At 39.6% G+C, this 23590-nt stretch overlaps 1 protein-coding gene and 1 long non-coding RNA gene across 8 annotated transcripts in view; both read left to right on the plus strand.

Annotated features, from left to right (window-relative positions):
* The window catches only part of LOC113947601 (myocardial zonula adherens protein-like), a 56764-nt gene extending 34295 nt beyond the window's left edge, over positions 1-22469 (plus strand). For 5 of the 7 annotated variants that reach the window (XM_027644334.1, XM_027644335.1, XM_027644337.1 and 2 more), the window contains 3 exons: positions 9909-9992; positions 10453-10553; positions 11667-11769. In XM_027644334.1, the coding sequence (XP_027500135.1) occupies positions 9909-9992; positions 10453-10553; positions 11667-11769 (288 nt within the window). Of the gene's footprint in view, positions 1-9908; positions 9993-10452; positions 10554-11666; positions 14281-19378; positions 20066-20719; positions 20943-21867 lie in introns of those variants that run through there. The other 2 variants (XM_027644339.1, XM_027644333.1) reach the window with 2 other exon arrangements.
* On the plus strand, positions 14862-17525 carry LOC113947602. Its single transcript, XR_003527818.1, has 2 exons — positions 14862-15270; positions 17302-17525. It is a non-coding gene; the product is annotated as an uncharacterized LOC113947602 (long non-coding RNA).
* Positions 22470-23590: the final 1121 nt, after the last annotated feature.

Genomic DNA, 23590 nt, shown 5'->3' on the forward strand with positions numbered 1-23590 from the left:
TTTCACAGTCAGAAGGCTTTAATTGCAAACATTTTTGTTTCTCCAAATGGATGAAAGAATGACATGGAAACAGGTAAATTAAGTTTAAATTGGAGCTTTACAAGGCATACTAAGAGTTCTATTACACAAGCCTTCCTATTCCACAGAGGATAGGCCTTAATTAAATATCTTTTATTTGTATTTGGGCATCTCACATTCACAAAATCATATGTTTGGAAACCACTCAAATCTAAGGCATTCTTTCTGCATTCACAAAGTGCTGTTACAGGATTTCTGATTAGACATGGTTGTTTCATTTTTGTCAAGTTGGTATTTATAAATATATTTACTTATATTTGTTTTGTTTTACAAGATTCTTATGTAGCCCTGCTGTATGATCAGATGTGTGATACTAAGTGTCTTTTACACAGAAGGATTAAAGTTCTTCTGTCATATCAGACATATCAAGTCTTGAGGTTTTGTTTTTAGCTCGGCTTGCCATTGTCACTATTTTCAAGCATCATAGCTGGCCTAAAACCGAACTAACAATCTTTATACTATGGTGTTCTATTAAGGAAAACTTCTGCAATCTAATAATTCAATCCATCTAATGAATGGATTATAGGAGCAATTATTTATTCTGTTTTGTATCTCTGTGCACCAACCATCATATTATGATTTTTTTCTGTTTGTTCTAAAGAAGAGTTCTAAAGGACTTGTCACTTTGTGATACATGTGGCAACCCAGATGATTCTAGTAATGTAGGAGGATGGTGGCCTAAATTTTGCCCTTTATTACTAAATATATTTTTAAACTGCTGGATGTAACTTGACCCCTAGTGGGCTGCATTGGTATAACAAATCCTTCCAGCTCTGTCGGATGTTTTGGCAAAAAATCGTGTATAAAGCTTGAGGCAATGATCGTGATTCCACAAATATTAGGTTTAATGGGTCAGTTTAGCTTGCTGATTCCTTGTAATGTGTCTCTGCTTGTGCCTTCATATACACAGAAAGCCCTTCTAGATCGCCTGGTTATCATTTAACAAGGAGAGTGTTAGGTGACCAAGTCACTACTGACCTGTCAAATATGTCTAATTTTAATTGATGTCTACCTGCTTTTCAAAACCAATTAAGCCTCCATGTAAATTCTTGACTGACATGTAGCCATAGGGAATATTTTTTTGCTATCTGCTTTAGTCCTTGTGTGTTTTAGTTTTTCTTTTAATTCAGTTTCCTTGAGAACTGCATGAACATCTGCAACTACATCTGTATTTTCACTAGTGAGCTGGCTAAAGACTCCTGTACCAGAAGTTTGGTCAGGTCAGATGGTACCAAATACATTAGGCATTTAATGTTGGTGGTTTGGTTTTTTAATTTTGTTCTGTTTGTGGCTTGTGTTTGTACTGTGTTTGAGGGAATACCCACAATACAGTTGGCATGCACTATTTTAAACTGAACTCCTAATTAGAGGCCCTAAAATTAGCAGCCTTAGTAGTGTAGAGAAGAGTAGCTGTCCATCATGGGGAAAGAGAAAAAGCATTGCAGATGTGAGTGCCCTCAGCTATCCAAGCATGTGGTGTTCTTCATGATTTTGTGCTCTTTTCTGTGTAATATTTGATAAGGAGGTTTAGGTGTATTTTAAGCAACACTTGCTAACTATGCCATAGAAGCTGAGATATCTTTAACAAAAATACTGAAAAGGAATCCTATCTGAAGAGTCTGTTCTAAGTTAAAAACTAGTGAGTAGCAGCACTAAAAATACTTTCTAGAGTAAATAGGGAAGATTGCACTACTATTTAAGTCCCAGAAAATGTGTACATCAGGATATATTTAAGCACATACATACCCCCTCTACACTAAACTGATTGCAGAATGTAATGGAGAAGAATACCTAGAAAGGTGGCACAAAACCCTGTTGTCTTACTCATTATTGCAATACTTTCATGGTTGGTATCTGTAAAATAACATGCTATCTTAGGATTTATGAGGGTATTATAATGATTGATAACTTGCATTTAAATAATTGAGAAAGAATGATCAAAGCAGTGAGAAATCCTGCTCTCTGAAATTTTGAGCTGCTCTGTGGTATGAGAGTAGAGTGAACAGGTTGACCTAGAAAACTCAGGAGAGAAGTGTAAAGAATGGAAATAGGTAAAATTATTGGCAGTGCTTCTGTTAGAAGCTGAAACATGAACAAGCTACTGCATGAACTACTGGGTGAGAAAGATGGCCAAGCCTGTGCTTGCTTGACTAGAGGATGAGTTTTGTTTAGTATTTATCTTAGTATCGTTGGACACAAATCTGAAATGTAAATAATGGGTTTATTCTTTCAGTGTAAATCAGGACTTTGTGCTGTTACCATCTCCAATTTAGACTGCAAAGGGGTGCTAAACAAACAAGATATACTGCTTCAAACTCATATGGAGAACTGTCAGAATTGAACAAGTAGTGAAATGAATCTCCTGGCTGAAAAAAATCACAAAATAGATTGTTCTTTGGGCCTTTTAGGGAAAGATGATGGATCACTTGCGAGCGACAGAAACAGGGCATTCTTGAAAAGAACCTCAAGCAGTCAGGAGGAAGTGAAAGAGAAGTTTTAGAGTGGAGTTTTGTGATGCACTAGGCTGTTCCAACACCTCCAGTGCTGTTTTGATGGCATTTAAAATGTGTTAGGAGATGGTGGTCAGTCCTAACTTAGGCGTACAGGAAAGGGGATGCTGGCAGAGGAGCACCAAATGTAGGAGGCCGTGGAGGGAAAGAGTATTTAACACCTTCCTCTTCATAGGTCCCATCTTGTTGATACTGGATTCAGTGGCCATGTGATCTAGGGAATTGAGCCCAGGCAGAGAAGGAAAATCACAGCTCAATGTGCTTATACTCCTTAGCAAAGGTATCATTTGCTTCTAATTTTTTTTTCTGAAAATAAATCCTTCCATCTCAGGCATTAATAGAACATTCTTCAACTTGATCTAGTCCAACCACTCATAAATTAAATAGTAGCACAGGAAAGAACTTTCAGAAGAAAAATAAATGGAAGAAATGAAATGGGAGTTTGCTGGTGTTGGTACTTTCAACATCTCTGTGGGTTAGGTCTGATTCATATCCATTTTTCAACCTTGTAGGGATTGTCTGCTGTGAGAGCCAAGATTGCAGCCCATTAAGTGCACCAGCTGAGCAGAAAGTCATAGTCTGCATAGTCTTAAAGCCTCATGTTCTCATTAGAGAGGTATTGCAGATGATTTAAGCCTGACAGATTTATCCCTGTGTTGAGCTTGTTTGTTAAATAAATCTGTTTGTTCACAGCTTAGTGTAGTACATTTTAAATGAAGTGCTGGCAGTTGAAAGTGCAGGACCTGCATTTAGCAGGTGTTTAGAAACCCAGCCCTTTCCTCATACTATTTGTACATTGCAGGCTTTAAAAGAAAGCGTGAGAAGAGACAGATGGCCACAGTGGGTCACCCAAAGCTCAGGGTTTTTTTAAGCCTTGCCTTTGTAGTTATCTTAAAGTGTGGCTGGGCAGAGAGAGATTTTCAAAGACAGTTTGAGAGGAAGAATCTGCAGGGAGACTCTTAGGTCAAAGATGGAGGCACACAAACTTCAGGCCCTTCTGCTAAGAAGTTTCCACTGCAGAATTGGAGAGCAGGTGGAGGCACAGAGGTGCCAAGGGAGGGCATGGAAAGCTGCTACTTTCAGGGTTGAAATTGCTCTTGTTCTGTGAGAGGGGTGAAAGCTGTCTTTTAAGTATCTATTCAGTACAGTCAACCACTTCATCCTGTGCCAGTGTAGGAAATGCGAGTTTAGTGTAAGATATTTATGAAATGCAGAACAGTGATTTTAGATCAGCAGCAAAATTATTTTGTGACTTGATCTCAGTTTCAAGCCTGGAGAGAATGAAGAGAACTTTAGTTTTGAGATGCGTGCAGTTGCCATTGAAACGGATTGCAGTTTCATTGCACAATAAGCTTATTTTATATGTAATATGATTTCATTGTTGAGAAGCAGGAGAGGGAAGGAAATAAGCATTAACATTTTGTAAGCAAGGCGAGTGGGTTGATGCAGATATAGGAAGCTGTTCTGATGGGGTCTGAAGAGAAAAGGATGTTTGATTTCATGACAAGAAATTATCTACAGAACTCAGATTTCACATGAAATTCCCCTAACTACTGAATTGAACTGTCTCTAGGTCATGGCCCATGAGCTGTTCTCCAGCTTTAGTCTCAGATTCGTTGGATAATAAATGGTGACCAAACACCAGGGAGAAGCTGTCTCCTGTTCTGTTGTGGAAGACACTTGCATGAAAGGACAAAGTACTGATGAGCAAATGATGTCCCAAATACAGAAGATATTTTATATTGCACAAGTGGGGAATAAAGAAGAAATTTTTCCACCAAAGACTTAACCATCTGAAAACATCTGTGTCAAGATACTCCATCTCCAGATATATAGGAAAATTTCCCTGTTTTAATATGGAAGAAGAGTTTCAAGGTCAAGTAAAGGAAGCTGCACGGAAGGATGAGTGAGAAGATGGAATCACCAGCAACAGACAGATGCCGAATTTGTATTAACCAAAATCTGCATTGTATAGTACCTACCATAAAAACAAAACACCAACAAAAACACAAACAAGAAATGTAGAAAGAGAAACCCACCTAGGGAGCTTGGAGGAAGAAAATAAAGTTGCCCCCTGCTCCCCCTCTCCCCAGTTCAAGTGTTTGGCATCCCTCAATGGACTTGAGCAAGCAGTACATTGCTTATCTATTGGCAGGAGTAGAGTCACTGCTGGTGTTGGTGAAAGTGTTTATACATGCATAACATCAGCCCTTTCAACTGGGAATTCCCTGGCCAAGTCCTTAATTAGAAAACTTGCCCATTACTGAGGTAGCTCTTAAGGAGGTGGTTGGACTGCAGACAGGGACCCAATGTCTGTAACTCATTAGGGCATCTCAGCCCACGGGCCTGCTTTGGCAATACATGTGCATCAGAGTCTGGCCTAATGTGTTCTTGCAGCTTGTTGGTTTAGGAGGGTCTGTAAGTTGGTGCATTAGTTCAAATCAATCAGTTGTTACTTTTTCATTAAATACAGTGTGAGTTTCAAAATACAGAAAGTATTGATGGGTTGCTCAAGTGATTTAGGGAGGATTAAAAGGCGAAGGTGCTTATCCCTATTTACTGTATTATTGTTCCCTGAAAAAATTTCAACACTCTTGTCTAGCCTCTGATAAATATCACTTAAGGTCCAGTGAACTATTGGACTGAGGAAAATCCTGTTCTCCTTGTACAGGAATTACCTCTGAGAGTTCAGGCTGATGTTGCAATGTCTTGTCTGTCTTGTTTTGTGCATGCTGTGTAGCTTGTGTTTGTCCTGTATTCAGTCATATTTATGACCAGTTTGTTCATGTCTCTGTATCAGTGTTACAGGTGCCCAATCCATTAATAGGAGATAAATAAGGAAAATACAGTATACTTGAATAATATATGATACTTAAATATGTTAAAACTGTCATGTTCTGATAAATATTTTAAACTAATGGATGATAATATCGAGTTGTAAATGTTGACTGAGTTTACCTAACAGCTGGATCTGTTCCAATGCAATAGATCACGGTATATTTTAAGCCTCCAGATCTTTGTCTGAGTACACAGAATAAAATAAAGTTTTCTATTTCAGGCTTTCTTTATAAAAACTCTACAATTGGACATAATTTTAATTTACTCTTAAGATGCTCTTTCCTTCTGCTTTAATAACTTTGTAATTCTGTTGACTTTCCCTTCTAATACCACTACTCACATCCCCAGCATTTCTTTAGGGACTCTTTCTTTTAGGTCTTGCAATTCTCCTCTTGACTGTTCTTAGGTGTTCTATCCATGAGATTGGTTTAATGGTGTTGACTCTTATATCTCACTTTCTGTCTTAATGAAACAAAGTTTAGTTGCTGGGTGGTGCAAGACAAAGAAGTGCAGCTCTTCCTAGAAAGAATTTACACATCCCATTCAAGTACCATGACAAGTGTTTGGTATTTGGAGGCTCTGTAAGGTGCATTAGCGAGAAAGAAATAGATATTTGTTGATGAGATGGACAAGAATTGAATTTTCTTGCAGTTGCCACAAGATAAGGTGACAGTCTGGAGATTGAGGGAGTTTGAGAGAAAAGATCTCAAGGTTTCAGAAGGAGGCAAAACCACAGAGCTGGTAACAGCAACAGGATGGAAACAAGCAGGAGAGAGCTTGAAAAGAAGTGCAAGACCATGTGAGTCCTGAGCCAATGGATAATTTCAGGATGATTCACATTGCATGTGGGGCCTTACATGCTGATTCAGATCATTAGAAATTGCAGTGGGTATGTGAAATGCAAGCTGCACACCCAGCACAGTCTGCAGGGAACTTCATAGATCGTGCCAGGATGGGGAGAGATCAGGTGCCCTTCCTGTGCCTGTGAAATGCCGGGGATGGAGGTGGGGTGGCCGAAGGGCTGAGCTCCTGAGCAGCCCCTGTGACTGCCTGAGCCAGGGGGTTCATCCCTCCTGGCTGTTATGGCACTGTGGCAATGCTGCCCAGCCCCTGGGATGGCCTAAGAGCACATGATTCCCCTCAACTCACTCACAGACTTGATAAATTACAAACTGTAGCTTGGGCCCTGTAGCTTTTCCCTTCTCAGTTTTGGAATAGGCAGGAGCAATGAATGCAGTGGGGTGGGGGAGGTAAGAGAGAATGAATTGATAGGGAAAAGGGTGACTCTGTGGCCCAGGGTTGCTAAAGTCACAGTTTTACTGTTAGCAGAGCTGTTTTGAAAGGAATGAGTGGGTCATTGATGTAAATGATATTTCTAAGTAGGTTGCCAGTTGTGTTTGACTGCTTAATGTGGGCATGAAGTTTATGGAAATACTGGTAGTAGTGTGGAGTCCTAATGATGCAAGTCAGGTCAAGAGTTAAGTGCTAAGGTAAGTCTGTTTGGGCACTTCTAGAGAAGGCTGGGAGAGAGAGCCTGAAGGATGTACCTGAATAGTGCTGAGGAAAATCATGAAGAAATCTGAGAGGGGAGTTGTGCAAAAGCCAGATTTGGGAGTAAGTTGCTGAGTTGGCAGCGAGCTGGAATGCTAAAGTCTGCACACACAGCAAGGATGAGGTGGAGTATAGGCCTTGGGTATTGACCAAAGAAAACATAGGAACATCTTGGTGATAATTTTATGCTGGAGTCAGTCCAGAAATGAGTTGGATTCCTGAGTCAGTCCATGGAATTTGAGAGTCTTTGGCTTGAACTGACTTGTTTCTGACTATTCTGACCAGACAATTCTGGCCACCACTCAGACCTGGAGTTCAGTATTGTGTTTGACCTATCTTACTTCTCCTCTCCTCCTCCTTACCTTACGTTCAACCCAAAGTCAAAATCTATTGCTCTGTCACCTGCTAGTTGTTCTCTTGCTTTGGGCTGCTCCTTGAAGCAAAGATGCTTTCAAGTCTTGGATTTTGGGGCTTTGGACTTTTTTTATTTAATGGAGTAATAATATAATTCCTTAAAGTTATTCATATTTTCCCTGGTTTTCTGTGACAAATCCCCTCAAGGGTTAATCAAATCAGGTTCACTCCTGGTCTGGTGCTAATGGTGTAAGATGATGTGTACTCAAGTTCTTATTCAGTAAATAAACTTTTTTTATATAGTAAATTACTCTGATGGGATGTGTCATCTGTGTCAGGCCACTTATTTCAGCCCTTGGACTGCAGTAGCTGCTGAGACAACAATTTGGGCACGTGTCTGGAGGTGCAGCATTCGTGCTCCATCCTGACTCTGCTTTCCTTCAGCAGTGGCCTCACAGGGTGCTCTGCTGCATGTGGGGAGCAGGACTGTGCTGAAACAGCCTCTCCTTTTACCCACTGCTGAATTTATTTCTCCTGGAATGTATTCTGTCTGTGTGGCTGTGCCTGTGAGTTCCCAACGTTCTAAAGATCCACCCAAAAGTGTTCTATAAGATTGCCAGGCTGATCATTCTGTAATCTGCATAGTCCAACCACACCATTCTGGTTTACTGCTAGACTGGGACTTGGAGTATGTGATGGTACAGAACCACATTGTCTGCAGAAGGGAAAGCATATTTTAAAAATCTGGTGTCATTCTTCAGAGGGACTAAGAGATTGATTTAATGGGTTCTGTGTACTATGTAAACATGTCCCAGTGAGGCAGGGAGTGCTGCTGTGGATGGGTCAGTCTGCTGGTCCTTGGGGCACTCTCACCAAACTACAAAATGTCTTTTTGGAGTTCAGTTTTGTGTTTGGGAAGGGGAGGAAGCTGTTTGTCAAGGTGTTCTTCTTTGTATTCTCTGTTAGATTTTAAGGTGTCCATGCTCATTTTTGCCTTTAGACCATTGTAGTTAAAATACCTTAGGGAGTTTGTGTCTTCATAGCCAATGTGAAGAATAAACAAATAGAAGTTTAATTTTTACTTACACAAACTCTGATTGTACCTAATACTAGTAAACATAATAGTTGAGGGTCACAGTTTATTTTGTGTCTTAGAACCTTTGTGTCATAGAGTGAATATAACTTAAGGTAAATGGCTATGAAACACAAGAGTTTGGTCTTGCTTTTGGATGACAGATAATTTGATCACTTCTTTGGAAGCAGAAATATTTTGTGTTTGATGTAAAAACCAGACCAAGCAGCTGATGGGGTTGATTCCTTTCAATAACAAGAATTGCTGTGTGTCAGGGCAAACCCCTCCCCTGATAACACAGCTGTGCTTGGCTTCGGGTTTCTTTGTGCTGCACTGATTAGTGGTATGAATATTATATCCTTCTATGCATGGCAGGAGAACAGAATATTAATAGAGAAGATCCACTTGAAAGTCCTAAAAGAACAGTTTATCTTTCTGAAGTGGAATTTATTAGCAGGACTGAAGCTATTGAACCAGTGAAGACATAGCTGACCTCATTTAGTCATGTTAATATCATCATCATATCATCGTCATGCTAATAAACAAAGTTGTAATTAAATATGAAAATCAAGATATGTTCTAAGATTTTGTAAAAATGCCACAAGCTTTGTGTTTCTGTGAGTTGCAAACTGAAATGATCTTAGCTTTTGATGGGATGGATAGTTTTACATGCACTTTAAACTAAAAGAGAAAGAAGGCAAATACCTGATTTTGAGGAAGATGGATGATGACAGCACTCCTGTATTCTGTAACTGTTCAGCTGAAAACACTGTATGGCGTTTGCATTTTAGCTCTGCCAAGTAAAAACTGATCATTGTGTCAATGAGATGTGGTAACTGAAGTCATGGAGACCAAAATAAATTTCACTTGATGTTATATCTTCTTGGTTTTTTGTTTTATTTATGCATTTGTTTTGCTTCATATTTTTCATAGTTCTGTGCATTTTAGTTTCAATGTTTTATAACATCTAGTATATTTTTGGGAGGCTGACAATACTGTACTGTGGTTTTCATTACTGTACCTTGAGTATTTTATCTTTCTCCTTTAGCAGGATGAGAATATTTCTACTAATCATGTAGCACACATACTGAAAAAGTTTTACAGTGGTGTTTTTGAAGGGGATGTTAATGTTTGTTCACAACATAGGTTTTAGGATACAGAGTTAACAAGTGACTGGGGAGAGTGCCTGGAAAATTTGACCCAAGTATTTAGAAGTGGTCTTTCTCGCATATCAGTGTAGTATAATGACTGCCAGGAAAAATGAATGTATTCTGAGCTTTCCTTTATTTCAGTTTAACTGTTCTATGGAAGTAATTCACTTTAGTAAAAGTCCCCTGAATTTGATAGCTAATCCACAAATTAAAGCAGTTTGTGAATATTTAGAGGTATTTGGTTCTTGCTGAGCAATAAAATTAAACATGTTTTATTCCTATGGTATTTAGGTCTTTCTCCTTCTTTTTACATCCCAGTCAAAGTAAATGTCTTTGCTTCATTTTTCTTCATAGATTGAAATGCTAAGGAAGAAAGTAAAAGAAAAGGAATTATTTATAGTACAGCTTTTAGAAAAAATCTCTTTCTTAGAATGTGAGGTAAGGCATTACCTTTTATATTGTTGTGATTATTTTATGAAACCAAATAAAATTTGAACCAATGTCATCCGGTGTTATCTGCATGCATATTTACATATTTACTTGCATATTTATATATTTACATTTACATTTGATGTATATGTATTTGTATTTTCAAATGAAAATTAAACTTACGACACCAGTCACATGAGGAATGCATGTAATAAATTCTCAATATTCATGCTAAGTTTCTTAACTTAAAATTTTATAATGGTATTATAATGACTTAAACCAGAAGCTTCTGAATAAAATTGTTGGTTTAATTTATATTTTTTTCCCAGAACTAAGGATTCTTTCATTTTTTCAGTCAATACTTTTACATTATTTCTTGTGGGGTGAAGGCAATGAGCAATTTTATTTCCTTGTTTCCATAACATAATTTAAATAAAATAAACTTGGGATGAAAATTACTATTTTCCAGAATAAAGAATTACAAGATAAACTGGACTACTTAATGGAAAACCAACCAAAGACCAATATAGAGACCAGAGATACTGGTGTAGAATGTGACCTTCCATACAGGTATTTGTTTTTCTGGCTTGCTCGTAGGAAAATTCCCCATAATGTCCCTTATTGGTGCTATATTAGTAAACCCAAACGTTCCCACTTCTGCACCAGAGCATTGTTTCTGCTCTGTGGTGGCCAGTGGCTCTGCAGCTTCGCTTTGTAAAGATCAGGAATTGTGCCTCTCCTTCTCCTCCCCTTCCTCTGCCCTGGGCACTGCTCAGGGTTGCACTGAGCCCTGGGAACACGGCTCTGGGCTTGCACTTGAATCTTCATCCCAAAGTCACCACAGGGAAGGGCCAAACAGAAAACAAAACACTAAGCTAATCAGGACCACTGCATGTTACTTGAAGTACCAACAAGTAAAGCTGTTCTTAACTGCCCTGCAAGTTGAATCATTTAATTGGAGGAGTCTAAATCACCACATGGAATCAGCAAGCTGCTATGAAATCGGCAAGCGAAGTAAAATTTCCTTGATAATTTAAAAATGTACTCATTTCAGAGTTTGGCCTAAAGCATAATTTAATGGCATGTTTTTTGAAACCTTAAAACAGTGTTTTTCACTCAGGGTGTCAACAAAGATAGGTCTTCTCTGTGGCCTCTCTATATGTAAGCACAGCCCCTACTTATCAGACATTTTTTCAATTTTTAAGGTTTATGTCTGTGAAAATATACCTCTGTACAGTTCAAATTTCATGGGATTACTTTTCATAATTAATTATCTTCTTAAATGTAACATTGCTGGTTTTTTTGTTGCAGAATCCTTTTATTATCTTGTTAAATGTAATATTGCTGTCTTTTTTGTTGCAGGATCATTTAATTATCTTCTTAAACACTATATTGCTGTGGTTTTTTGTTGTGGGATCCTTAGTCCTAGTAATTTTATTGCTGGACATTCCACTATGAGCTCCAGCAAATGCCTGCATGTCAATGTGCCAGTACGTGCCACAGTTTTTATCAAATATTCTTTGTTGCATTATAGAAAAGAAATATGAAACATATCAAGTACACTAATTAATTTTAGCCTCTCAGTATCCAAACAGGGCACAAGTTCATTGCCATGGCATTTTGAGCCCAGCTGTCTGATACTCTGATGTTAAATCTCTAAGGTTTTTCTTGTCTCCTTAACAGTCCAAGTCCTGAGAACAGATCTCCTGAGAGCCCGAGGCCAGTGAGGACGTACACCCCGTTCAAGAGAGTGCTGGAATTCAGCGCAAAGAACAGCACATCTTGAGCAGTCAAGTCATTGTGCTCTCTGAATAGGAGCAGATAACTTGCGCCTTTGCAGCTTGATTAGATAAATTGTTATCAATTCATAGAGAAGAACAGCAGCGTGGAGTCTTGCTAAATTTATCCTGAAAGCAGCTTTTTAGTAACTTTGTCTCTGAAGTTACTACTGGCGTTGACTGTGAGGGGGATATGGAAGAAGCGGGGTAAGTGAAGCAGCAAATGTTGCTTCTTCAGAAGCTGCCCAGTGCAGTGTGTCATTCCAAATGCCTGCAAGGAAGGATTTGTACAGCTGTACAGTTTTTGTTTTCTTCAATTGTGTCGTAATTCTGTCTGTGTGATGAAGCTCTAATCTATTGTGTTGCCAGTACGACCTGAAGTGATGCTGGCAGAGGGCATTAGTGTGGGAGCTCCCCATGTGCCCCTGTACAAACTGGGAGGGCAGATCACACCTGTCAGAGACCTGGCATAGTCGAGGGCTCTCTTCACCTGGGGGCAGCTCCCTTGTACCCAGCACTCTTTGCTGGGAGGGAGAGACACAACTGTGCTGTTCCAACCAATTCCCTCCACACATGAAGGTGAATGTTGTGTTTGTTGCTCGAAACAGTAACTGACAGAGCAGATTATAATGGAATTTGCTTTGTTGGACTGAGGCAGTGGTTTGCACTTCCTCAGTCGTGGGACAGAGTGGCCATTGGTGGTACATTCAATAGTAATTGTGTAGGAAAACCCCTGACACCTTATTTATTTACTTTTCCATTAGAGGAAGCAGTTTTCATTAAACAGAATTTTGCCTATTGCAACCTGCAGCAGTCCCTGCAATTCTTACAGCAACAGCAATCCTGAATCAGGATTTTGGGTTTTGAGTATTTTTTTTCCCAAAGCACTTAAAATCTTATCCTTGGCTTCATGTAGCAGTAGGAATGACTGCATCTAGTACTGAACTTGTTTAAATATATAGGGGATTTCTTTACATCTTGTTTTGATCTCCCAGTCTCAGTGAACTTGAATTTTGAATATTTTGTTGTAGTTCTCTTAATATAAATGAAGGATTTTTTTTTAATTACAGTAACTACAGAAAACAAACAACTTTTGTTTTCTATGATCAATACTGTTCTTGCATTCAGCCAGTCCCGGGGGGTATTGACCTTGCCACAGGGCTCCACAAAGGGATTGCTTTTATCTCCAGGCTAATGCAAGTTCTTAAATGCAGTCCTGTCTATTCAAATCAAGTACACTTACTAAAGCTGTATTTAAAATAATAATATTGACCTCATACTGAACCCACAAGATGATGAGTAGTGACTCAACTCCAGTGTCAGGGATAAGATTTGTGCCTGTGGAATTGTATCTCCATCTAGTGGCTGATAACAGCAAATATTTGGACAGTATCTGTTATGGAAGCAGAAGACATTAAAAACTAATCCCAGCTGGTATATTAATGGTCACTCGGGATGGAGCTTTAGGTTGTTACATAATGTCTTTTAGCATTTTCGTGCCCAAATAGTCCTTTTATATTTCAGGAATTTAATTGTGAACCAGGGTTTGTAAAAGTTACCTTCAAACTGAAGGTAAATGGATGAAGGTGATATTTTTAGATAAAAGGAAATGCATGTTGTTGTAAAAGAGAATAACAAGTTTAAATAAGTGAAAATCCTTTATCCTTCTAGTTTTGGCCAGAATTCAGAAAACAGAACCTGACGACTGTGAGGTGCTCAGTGAATGGTAGGAGAGGACAGGATACGTATCAAAATGTCAAAATGCTGTTTTGACACAGACTTCAAAAGGAAGTTCATTCTGTTTTGATAGAGGATCTCCTCTGAAAATAATACAAGCTATTCTAATTCTGAGACTTGCAAAATTATGATAATCTACTTGAGACTTTACCAAGACTGCAGCAAGGCCTTAAGTTTTTACTGTAAAAGTTTTCTGTGTAAATTCTGTCTTGACTGTTTGATGAAATATGGTATTTTTTTCTAAACCAACTAAGGACTGAAGCCTATGATGTATTTTAAGAGCAGTGAACTGGGTGACCATCATTTCATTGTACTACTGGTCTAAATTTGGTAACTCTGAAGAACAGGAGAGGAACCATATTTATATGATTGTGTTACATGAAAATATAGAGCTTTCTAGTGAAATCGGCAGCAGTGTAAATTAGCATAGATAATAACAAATCTGACTGAAAAGACTGTAACACTTCTGTATAAATTTTGTTGATTTGAGATTGAGTTAATTAGTACTATAATTTCAGAAACTAGTAAAATTTCTGTAAACAGCAATAAAAGCCATATAGAAAGGTCCCAGAAAGTGCACTAAATGTAAGTCAATTGTATGACTACATTTGTACCATGATAAGTATTCTTTTGTGATTTATTCCAGATACTCTGGAAAGTATTTTGGGATACAGTTTTCATATATGCTGTATAAATAATGCATTACGTTGTATGCTTTTAATACATCCTGTATGTAGGACGTGAAAAGGATAAATTGCAATAAATACTGTATTTAAACTTGCTATTCTGTTGTGTCAACGGTCATTTAGAAAGAAATCTGCCTTAAAAGGTTGCCAACTGTTACTCTGCACAACTTTGTTCAAAACACGTGTGGATGCAAAGCGGCTCCTCTGGAGCCTCGATGTTCCTGTTGGTGTTTCCTTTGGCAGATGGGCTCTTGAGAACAGGAAGGCACTCCCTGGCTACAGACTCCTTCTCAAAGCCAAGTAACAAAAGTAGATGAATTCTTTCATAAAATAAAGAACTATTGACTTGCACAGGATAAACAAGAACTGGGCAGCACAGCTCTTGCGAAAAAAACCCAACCCAGCAGCTTCAGATCCTGCAGAAAACACCTGAATACATTGGGATGATGCTCTCCAGGCTTCAGCAGTATAAGGGTGGGATGGCTGTGGCCAATCTTTATTTATACTCTCTGAAATAGAGATTTGTTTTTAAGACTGTCACAATAAAGCAATCTGCATGTCAACTAAATAAGAGGTCATGCAAACATTACAGTCACAACGTTGCAGGTTTGCAGTGCTCAGATGAAGAATGTGAAGTTTTTTGCTCAAGTAATGCTTCCCTTGGTATGTGTATTCAGTACAGATTGTCAACAGGACCTCATAAAGTCCTGTGGAGACCAGCAGTGCTCGGTGCTGAACCTACAACATGGAGCTGTAGGAGTTGGATGCTTTTCAGAGAGCTTTAAATACTTGTTTTGACATCTGAAGACTTTTAGACATGGACGGATGAGGAATAAGTTCTGTCTGCATTAAGCCTGTAATTCTGCACAGGAAATCTTGCTCCACAGAATGGAGACGTACATGCTGAGAGTTTCATTCCACTTACATTTTATTTCATTCCCGTTCAGCACCTGGAGCTATTTGCATGTGTAAAAGAAGAAATGTGCTTAAGAGACCTGAGTTAAGGCCATTCTAGTCCTACCTCAAACACTACAACATGGAAGGAACACAAGAAAACAAGGTGATAGCAGCCATCTACTACTCAAGGTATGTGAACATTTTCAAAAGAAAAAGGGACCTGATGGTTTAAAGAGAAAATAGGTAGAAGTGAAGGTTTTTGAGGTTACAGTATTCTATAAAGGCATGTGGTGTGTGGGCACTACAATGATCTGACAGTGGCTTCCCATATGTAAAGCAGTATGTTGATAGCTGTCAGTATATATAGATCTGCTTTTAAATTGCTTGGGGCTTTTTCTAGAGAAATAATGTTAAGGGAGGGATTTGTGGTTTTTTTAAAGAAAATGAATTATTATGAAGGTGAATCATACTGATAAAAAGTTTTTTTTTTCCTAAATGAAATAAAAGATAATTAAATTCCAAATACACCATTTCCCCCTCTATTTTGGGGGTAGTTTATTTTGTCTGTGTGGCTTGTTTCCTCTCCTCCTGCCTCTTAATATTTCCACCTAGGAGCAGAGAAACCATAAAAGTAACACCCCCGCAAAACCTATGTTCTAAAGTCTCTTTTGCCCCTTTTCCTAATGAAGTAACATTCTATATAGTTGAACTTTTCTTGTAGAAATAATACTGAATTGCCTAGCAATTCCAGCCATGCTGTTGCAGAATAAATTATATTTAACTCTAGATATCTAGTGACAGAAAACAACTCACCAAAAACTATTTAGTAACAGCTCAAGATAATGTCCTAAGTTAGGAAACGTAGGAAAGCCTACTATGTAAAAAATATTAACCCCCAGTTTTGTTACATTTTTAGCTCACCTGAATGCTGATCAAATATTTAAGTGATACAAAATAAATCCTGTATTCAAACATGCCAAGAACACTCTGAGGGAAACCATAAAAACATGACTGTGCGCTGCAAATAATGACAGTCTGTCAGTCTCCCAATAGAAGAAAGAGTAAAGTCCTAAAACCAAACTTGCTGTAGAATGTGATTACTCATGTTCAGAGTGGGGGCAGTGAGGATTTTCCTGCACACCTGTATTTCACCCCAGGGGAAGCAATGCCTAAGGATAATTTTCCTCAGTCCCACAAGTGCCCCATACTTCTGTTCCTTGACTGCAAAAGCATAAATCCATTTTTCCTTCTTCAAATTTGTTCCTAAATTGATACCATCTCAATTACAGTGTACTTAGATGCTGCTCACCTCTTTATAAACAAGAATATATTTGTTTCAGCACCTTCCAAATTTCAGCTATTTGTTCATCATTTTGGAACTGTAAACAGTGTTTCAAAATTTAAACTCCCTAGCTGTAAAGATGAGCAATATTCCTTCTCAATGACCTTAAACCAATACAGACTTGGTGAATGGTATTCTATGTGAGGTACAGAAGGATCAGTTGTGATTTCCAGCACTTTATTCAGTTTTTGCTCTATTTTTTCCTATGTTTATGCAGTTTAGCACATAAGCTGAAACCCACTGTAAATACTGGCATTACTTTTCTGTACATGTCATAAAGCAGTTGAACATCTTGTGAGTGCAGAGCAGTGGTCTAATGAGATTGTTCCTTCTAGACTTTCACTTTCCTATGAGCAGAAGTGATTTCCCTGCTCAGCCTTCCCACTTTCTCCTATCTGCAGAGGAGAAAGGCTAAAAAGCAAGAAATGTTCAATAGATGGCATAACTTAACCCGGCATTACAGAAGCAGCAATTCAAAGGACTTGTGTCCTTTAACAGCAGGGGATCTCCTGGTGTGAAAAACTCAGTGATTTCCTCTTCCCTGAACTTTCAGGCAAAATTCCCCGAGGGATTTTTCACAGGAGATGATCCAGGTTGTGAGTAACAGGCAGTGAAACGGTCTCTTCAGCTCGTCACCGAGCAGCTTTTCTCACCCTGGTTGGGGTGTTTTTTCCATGGGTAGCTGCCTACTTGATTAATCTCATTTTCCCCTGGCCCTCAGCCTTTCCCTGGGCCGTCCAGCTGCGCAAACAAAGGGCAGGCGGACATTTTGGAGTGCTTCCTCCTGCAGTCCCTCTGGGCTGGGCCTGCCTTCGTCCTGCTCGTAAAACAACCCTCTTAACAGCCTCTGAGAAATGTGTCTGTTCTCTGTTGCTCAGATTGAGAAATCTCCACTGGGATCAACTTAAAAAAGCTGTTAGCTGCCACCTGGGAGCCCCCACTCACCGTGACCTCACTGCTATGGATGGAGTGGCTTCCTAAGGGTGCTTGTGCCAGTTCGGGAGGTCTGGAGTTAGTGTTATACCACAGTCTGAGCTTCTGTGTTCAGTCTCTGTATCATACATGAACAAGTTAAAAAATAGAGGCCATGTAAACACTTTAACAGACCTCTGAAAAGTAAACCTTGAGCCCTTAACGCGAATTGTCATTCTGCTAAGGGCTGTTCAGACACATGGAAACAGCACAGCTCTCATCCATGGAAACATCAAGTTGTGAACAGGGGAGACATTTCAGCCTTTGCAGCTTTTTGAGTTCGCTAAGAATGCTGAGCTCAGGGACACATCCTGCCTTTGCTCTGCACAGCCTGTCACACCCAGGCTGACCTGGAATTTTTCTGGGATGCTGCGTTTGTGCAGTAAGGACTCTGTGACTCTGGGATGTGCGATGAGCCTCACGCAGCCGGACCCGCCCGTACTGATAGGGGACAAGCACCACGTCAGGCACGTGTGACCCTTCAAATACTGTGGTAAAATTGTGCTAATTATTCACTTTAAAAAATGTGTCTGGAACATATCTGTTCTAAGGTTCATATTTCAAAAGGGAAAGTAATAAAATTTTAAAATAAAGTATAATAAATGTAGCACAACACAGGCAAGAAAAGATGAAATCCCTGAATTTTAAATTCATATATATTGCCCAAAAACGATACCAGAAATTTCCATAATAATTTGTTTCTGCAGAAAAAACACATTTTCAGACTTTATTGATTCCCCCAGTAAAAAGGTGTCAAAAAACTTATGATAGAAAGATAACAGATCGGTGTCCGAGGAGGGGGAAAAATCAGAATCCTGAAGGAATTCCGAGGGGTAAGAAGCAGAATTACTGCCAAAAAACATTGCTAAAAGATGTCAAATTGTTCCCAAAACAAAAAACAGCCTTTCAGCTGCTTCTCCGCAAGTATTACAGCTGCCATGTTCGCTAGGAAATAAAACACATTTCCTCAGCTGTTGTTCCCATTCTCCACACCACCCAACCTCGTCCCTGGTCCCCCCTCGGGGGGCCGTGTCGCCTTCGCGTTCCGAGCAAGGCGGGCCCTGCCGCCCTGCCGTCGCTTCCGGCAAGATGGCGACGCCCATGTCGTTACCGGGCGGGCGCCGATGGCGGCGGGTCCGGGGCTGCGCGGGCGGGCGCTGCCCGAGCTCCGGGACATGCTGCGGCGGCAGGAGCGGCTACTGGCGGACAGGTGAGGGCGGGCGGGGCAGGCAGCAGAGGACGAGCCGCTCCGTCCTGCGGGGACCGGAGAGGCCGCACGGACCGCCTGGCGCTCCGGCTGCCGGGAATGCGGGGAGTGCGTGCCCCTGTGGCCCGCAGCCCGCGGGCAGAGGGAGGGAGCAGCTCTGCTGTGAGGGAAGGCTGAGGGAACTGGAGTTGCTCAGCCTGGAGAAGAGGCTCCGGGGTGACATAATTGCGCCTTTCCAGTATATGAAGGGAGCTTACAGGAAAGATGGGACAAGACTATTTACAGAGGAATGGAGTGACAGAATAAGGGGGAGTGGCTTCACACTGAAAGAGAGTAGGTTTAGATTAGATATTAGGAAAAAATTCTTCCCTATGAGGGTGATGAGGCCCTGGCTAGGTTGCCCAGGGAAGCTATGGCTGCCCCACCCCTGGAAATGCCCAAGGCCAGGTTGGATGGGGCTTGGAGCAACCTGGGAATAGTGGAAGGTGTCCCTGCCCATGGCAGGGGGTGGGACTGGATGATGTTTAAAGTCCCTTCCAACCCAAACCATTCTGTAATTTTGTGATTCACTCAGTGAAAACACGTGGTTGGGTTGTAGGTGCTTTGCATCTTAACATTTTCAGAAATCTGTAATGTAAATAAGAAGCTGATATTAGAATGTAAACCCTCCCTCACTGGCTATTCTAAGTATTCTAAGAGAACACTTCTGTATCTCAGATTGAAATAGGATTGTTTATACTCTGGTTGTGGTTTTTTTTTTTTTTTTTTGGTCTTAGGAGGTTCATTTCTAGGCTTCCAGATAAGGGTAAGAAGATCTCTGATTTTGCTGAAAAGCTGAAGCTTGCCATTTTACAAGAGGAGGAACTAACCAGGACTGCTGAGCTGTTATCTGCTGTCAGGTTGGAGTTTCAGGCAAAACAGGAGGAAATTAATACAAGCAAACAGGAAAACAAAGGTGCACTGAACTGTGAAGATTCCTCAGACTTTAATGAAAACTCTAATATTAAAGAAGTTTCTGAGATTCTTTCCAAAAGGCAGGAGGCAGAATGTATTGAGGAAGATGCCACAAGTACAGTTTTGGAAAATCAAAGGACTCAGAAGAAAAATGATGAAGTAAAGACTGTTAAAAAAGATCAGAATCATTCTATTGAAGTTGTCTCCACATCAGCCACAAACAGTCATCTGAAAAATGATCAGCACATCTCTCAGAGCAGTACTGAAAATGGTACAGAAAGTGGAGCTACTTTGGATGACAGCAAAGACACTCTGGTTGATGCCTTTCAAAAAATTACAATTGTAGATGGAGGTAACAGTGAAAAAATATTGGAAAAAGGGCAGAATGTGGCAAAACATAAGGCCAATGTGTTTGGAAGCCTGTATCCCAAGACACCACATTACATTGAAGTTCTGGAGGCTCGAGCCAAGAACCCAGTCATAAAGAAAAGCAAATTTAAAACAAATGTGTAAGTATTATGGGATAGAAAAACCCTTTGTGAGATAATCAATGTGTATAAAATTGGAAATGGTACAGAATAAGCATGATGGCTTCATTTTCTAGTCATAATTAAAGAGAGTCTCATGACACAGAGAGTTAATATGTTTCTCTTTAGTATTAAGTGCCACAGAATCTCAGTATTGAGCAGTGGCCTAATTCTACCCATTTGAAGCAACTGTCATGAACCTTCACAGAATTTCATAGCCTAAGCTGCAAAACTATGAAACAATTGGCAAAAATCCTGTAGATCAATTCTAGAATGTGTAGACTTTAATAGCAGGAAGCCTTTTGCTTTTCCTACGCTTCTAGGGAAGTTACAGTTCACATTGTCTGTACTGGGAGCAATTTGTACTTCATGTGACTCCCAAAGCATTGCTACTTCAGCTTGCTAATAAATTGCCATACCTGTTCACTGCCAGGTGTAAATTGTGATATTGTCTCTCTGCAGAGAAACAGTTGTGGGTTTTCTGAGTGTTGCTTGTTTTTCATTTGTGTCTGTTTTCATAGTACTTCATATTTCTTTTCAACTCTTGCACGTTAAAAATAAGTTTTGGAACTGAAGGTGTTCAACCTTGTGCTGCAAGTTTGGGTCACAACTTATGTGTTTTATGTCTTCCATAAGATTATCAGGAGAGCACAGTGGGTCATCTCTTGGTTCCTCATCCAGTCGATCCCCTGGGGGACTTGGCTCTCCAATTTCTGCTGAAGAAAGACGACTCAGAGATAAGAAACATTTGGATGATATCACAGCAGCTCGACTGCCACCACTTCACCACTCCCCTGCTAAGCTCTTACCCATGGAGGAATCCATAGCAATTCAGATACAGCAAAAAGAAGCTTATGAGGTATGAATTTACTATTTGGTCTGAAAAGTAATTATAGCATCAGGATCAATCATAAAAAAGAAAAGATAAAGGGATCTGTTGATGATGATGAATTGAGATGGGCAGACTTTGAGGAAAGGCCCTTTGTAATGTATTTTTTCTTTTAATGATATAATTAAAGAATTTATTAATGCCTTCTGAAACTGTTATTCCTACATTAGACAAAATCTTTGTGTGTTGATATGCTAACCTTACTGCACTTATTTCACCTCTGACTAGAAATTAAATGTATACCTTGCCTATTAGTCTTTAAACAGTTTTTTGCCCTTGCATAAATGAAGGCCTAGCAGTATTTGTTATTCTTATAACATGCAAGTATCTGTGTTTGCCTTTATTTATGCTGTGTCTGAAGAATCCAAGTTCTGAGGTTCTTCAGATGCTGTTGTAATGAATTTTGACTTTCTAGTTAGTGTCAAGCTAATGTTTAATTAGACACTATTGTAAAAGTGTCTGCTTACTGTTTTAAAAGCACTTGCTACTTTCATCATCTGTAAGGGAGGCAATTTATTTGGAAAATGGAGACATTCTTTGCTGAGGTTGCTGAAGGACCAGCATTGTTTTTGCTACATGTTTACTGTGCACAGTTGCTCTCTTATGTGAACTGATTTTGTTCTGTAAAAACTGACATTAGTGTATCAAAGGTGAGGACTGCCACATGGGCAATCTTAACTCTTATAAAAGGGTCTTCAAATAATAATAGCACAGTTATGTATAAGTGTGAAAAGAAACCTGAAATTTCTTTGCTAGTGACTAAAACTTTTAATTAAACCCACTCTGGAATTGGTGATATTATGATGTCCAATTTAGACTTTAATATATTAATTTTTCTGTGACAATGACAGATGAACACTTTTTCTAACTTGTGTCCTTTTTTTTTCTTATGCAGGAAATGCAAGCCAAGCTGGCAGCACAGAAGCTTGCAGAGAGACTGAATATAAAAATGCTCAGGTTTGAACCAGAGGGAGAGGCCTCAATGCAGTACAGAGAAGTGAGAGATGAAGATTATTTTTCAGCAGAGGACTGAATTCAAGAAGGGATGTCTGAGGATGCGCCATGTAACTGATCTTTGTGCAGTACTTCTTAAAACCCAAACCTGAATATTGAGAATGCTTGATCTAATAATTTTTTTCTTAAAATTTTCACATTACAGCTACAGGAAGGGTTCAGTGTAAACCTCATAAATACACATGTGACTAAGTGGTAACCTGAGTGCTATTTGGGAACTGTTTTTAACTTGGGGCTGTTAATCCTTGTGGAATGCCCCACAGTGTTCAGCTTTAGCAAAGTGAGCTCTTTAATACCCTTCTACAGGCTATGATGGCTCACCTACAAGAGAAGGTTTCTTCTGTGCAGAAATGTGGTTGCAAAGGGCACACTTGTCCATAAAGGAAGCTAAGGTGCCTGTGAACTGCTCACACATATGAAAGCTCTTGTCTTGTACAAATGTGAGATATTTCTTTTAATATTCTCTTGCTTTTACCTTGTGGTGAAAATACATACCCAGAGAGCTACAATAAATCCACGATCCTTAGGCTGTAAGTCAGCTTCTTATCACACAAGAACTTGTTTCTGTGCCTGCACCTTAAAATAACACTTTCTGCCCTTATGTTGTAAATAGCTAAGAACTCCAAGTTATTTTGTAACTCAAATTCTGTTTGGGCTTTAAGGGATTCTGCTGTTTTATTTTTGTTTATCACGACAAAGCACATCAAGAGATCAAGTTAATCTGAAGACTTTAATATTTTTATTAAAGATTTTGAAGTTTTTCCTTATTTTTGTACACTGCTTTCATACTTTGGAATACTATTTTTTCATAATGTAAATTAAGAGATCCACCCTCTGGTTTTCTGGGAGAAAGTGTTCTGTGTATTTTTAAGTTGTAGCTGTTCTTTGAAGATAAATACCAGTCTTCCTTACAATAACATTTTCTGCATTTTAATATGAATTTTTGAAAGATCAGGAACACACCTGAGAAGTATCTTACAATGATATTCCAGGTTGACTAGGATATTCCAAGCCTAGTTTGGGTTCGGTTCTAAAAAGCAAACCTCAGAGATTCCTTGTATAGTCCATCAACACCTGTTTTCCAAGATGTTGCAGCAACTGCGTGTGCAGGGCTGTCCCTGGATGTGTACATATTACTGCAGGAATGATGTCTCTGGAAATCAAAGGTGTTCCAGCTGCAGGTCATTCAAAAAGCTGCATGATATTATCTAGAAATGGGGGAGGAGGGTCTCTGCCTCTTCTTGAGTGCATGCAGCACTTCAGTAACAGGCAGTAACTCTCTCCCAAATGCTCCACAAGCTCTCCCAGGCAGTCCCTGTGGCACAGTCCATACCCTGGCACTGCAGTGTGACAGGTGGAACTGCTGCTGTGCTAATAAGTGGTATTTTTTGACTAGGTCTTCTGTTGTTCTTTCCTGTACCCTTTCCTCTCACAGCCTTTGTGTTGTCATTGTTTGTTGGCTTCTCATCAGCTGCTCTTCCCTTTTTCTTATTAGATTTAACCTCCTGTCACTAAGCTAAATTCATACTCTGCATCCCTGCACCACCCATTCCTTTTCATATGACATTGCTGCCTCTGTCTGCATTTAACTCCTGCCCTGTGTC

This window comes from Corapipo altera, unplaced genomic scaffold (assembly GCF_003945725.1).
Source record: "Corapipo altera isolate COAL_440 unplaced genomic scaffold, ASM394572v1 50, whole genome shotgun sequence".
Classification (NCBI taxonomy): domain Eukaryota; kingdom Metazoa; phylum Chordata; class Aves; order Passeriformes; family Pipridae; genus Corapipo; species Corapipo altera.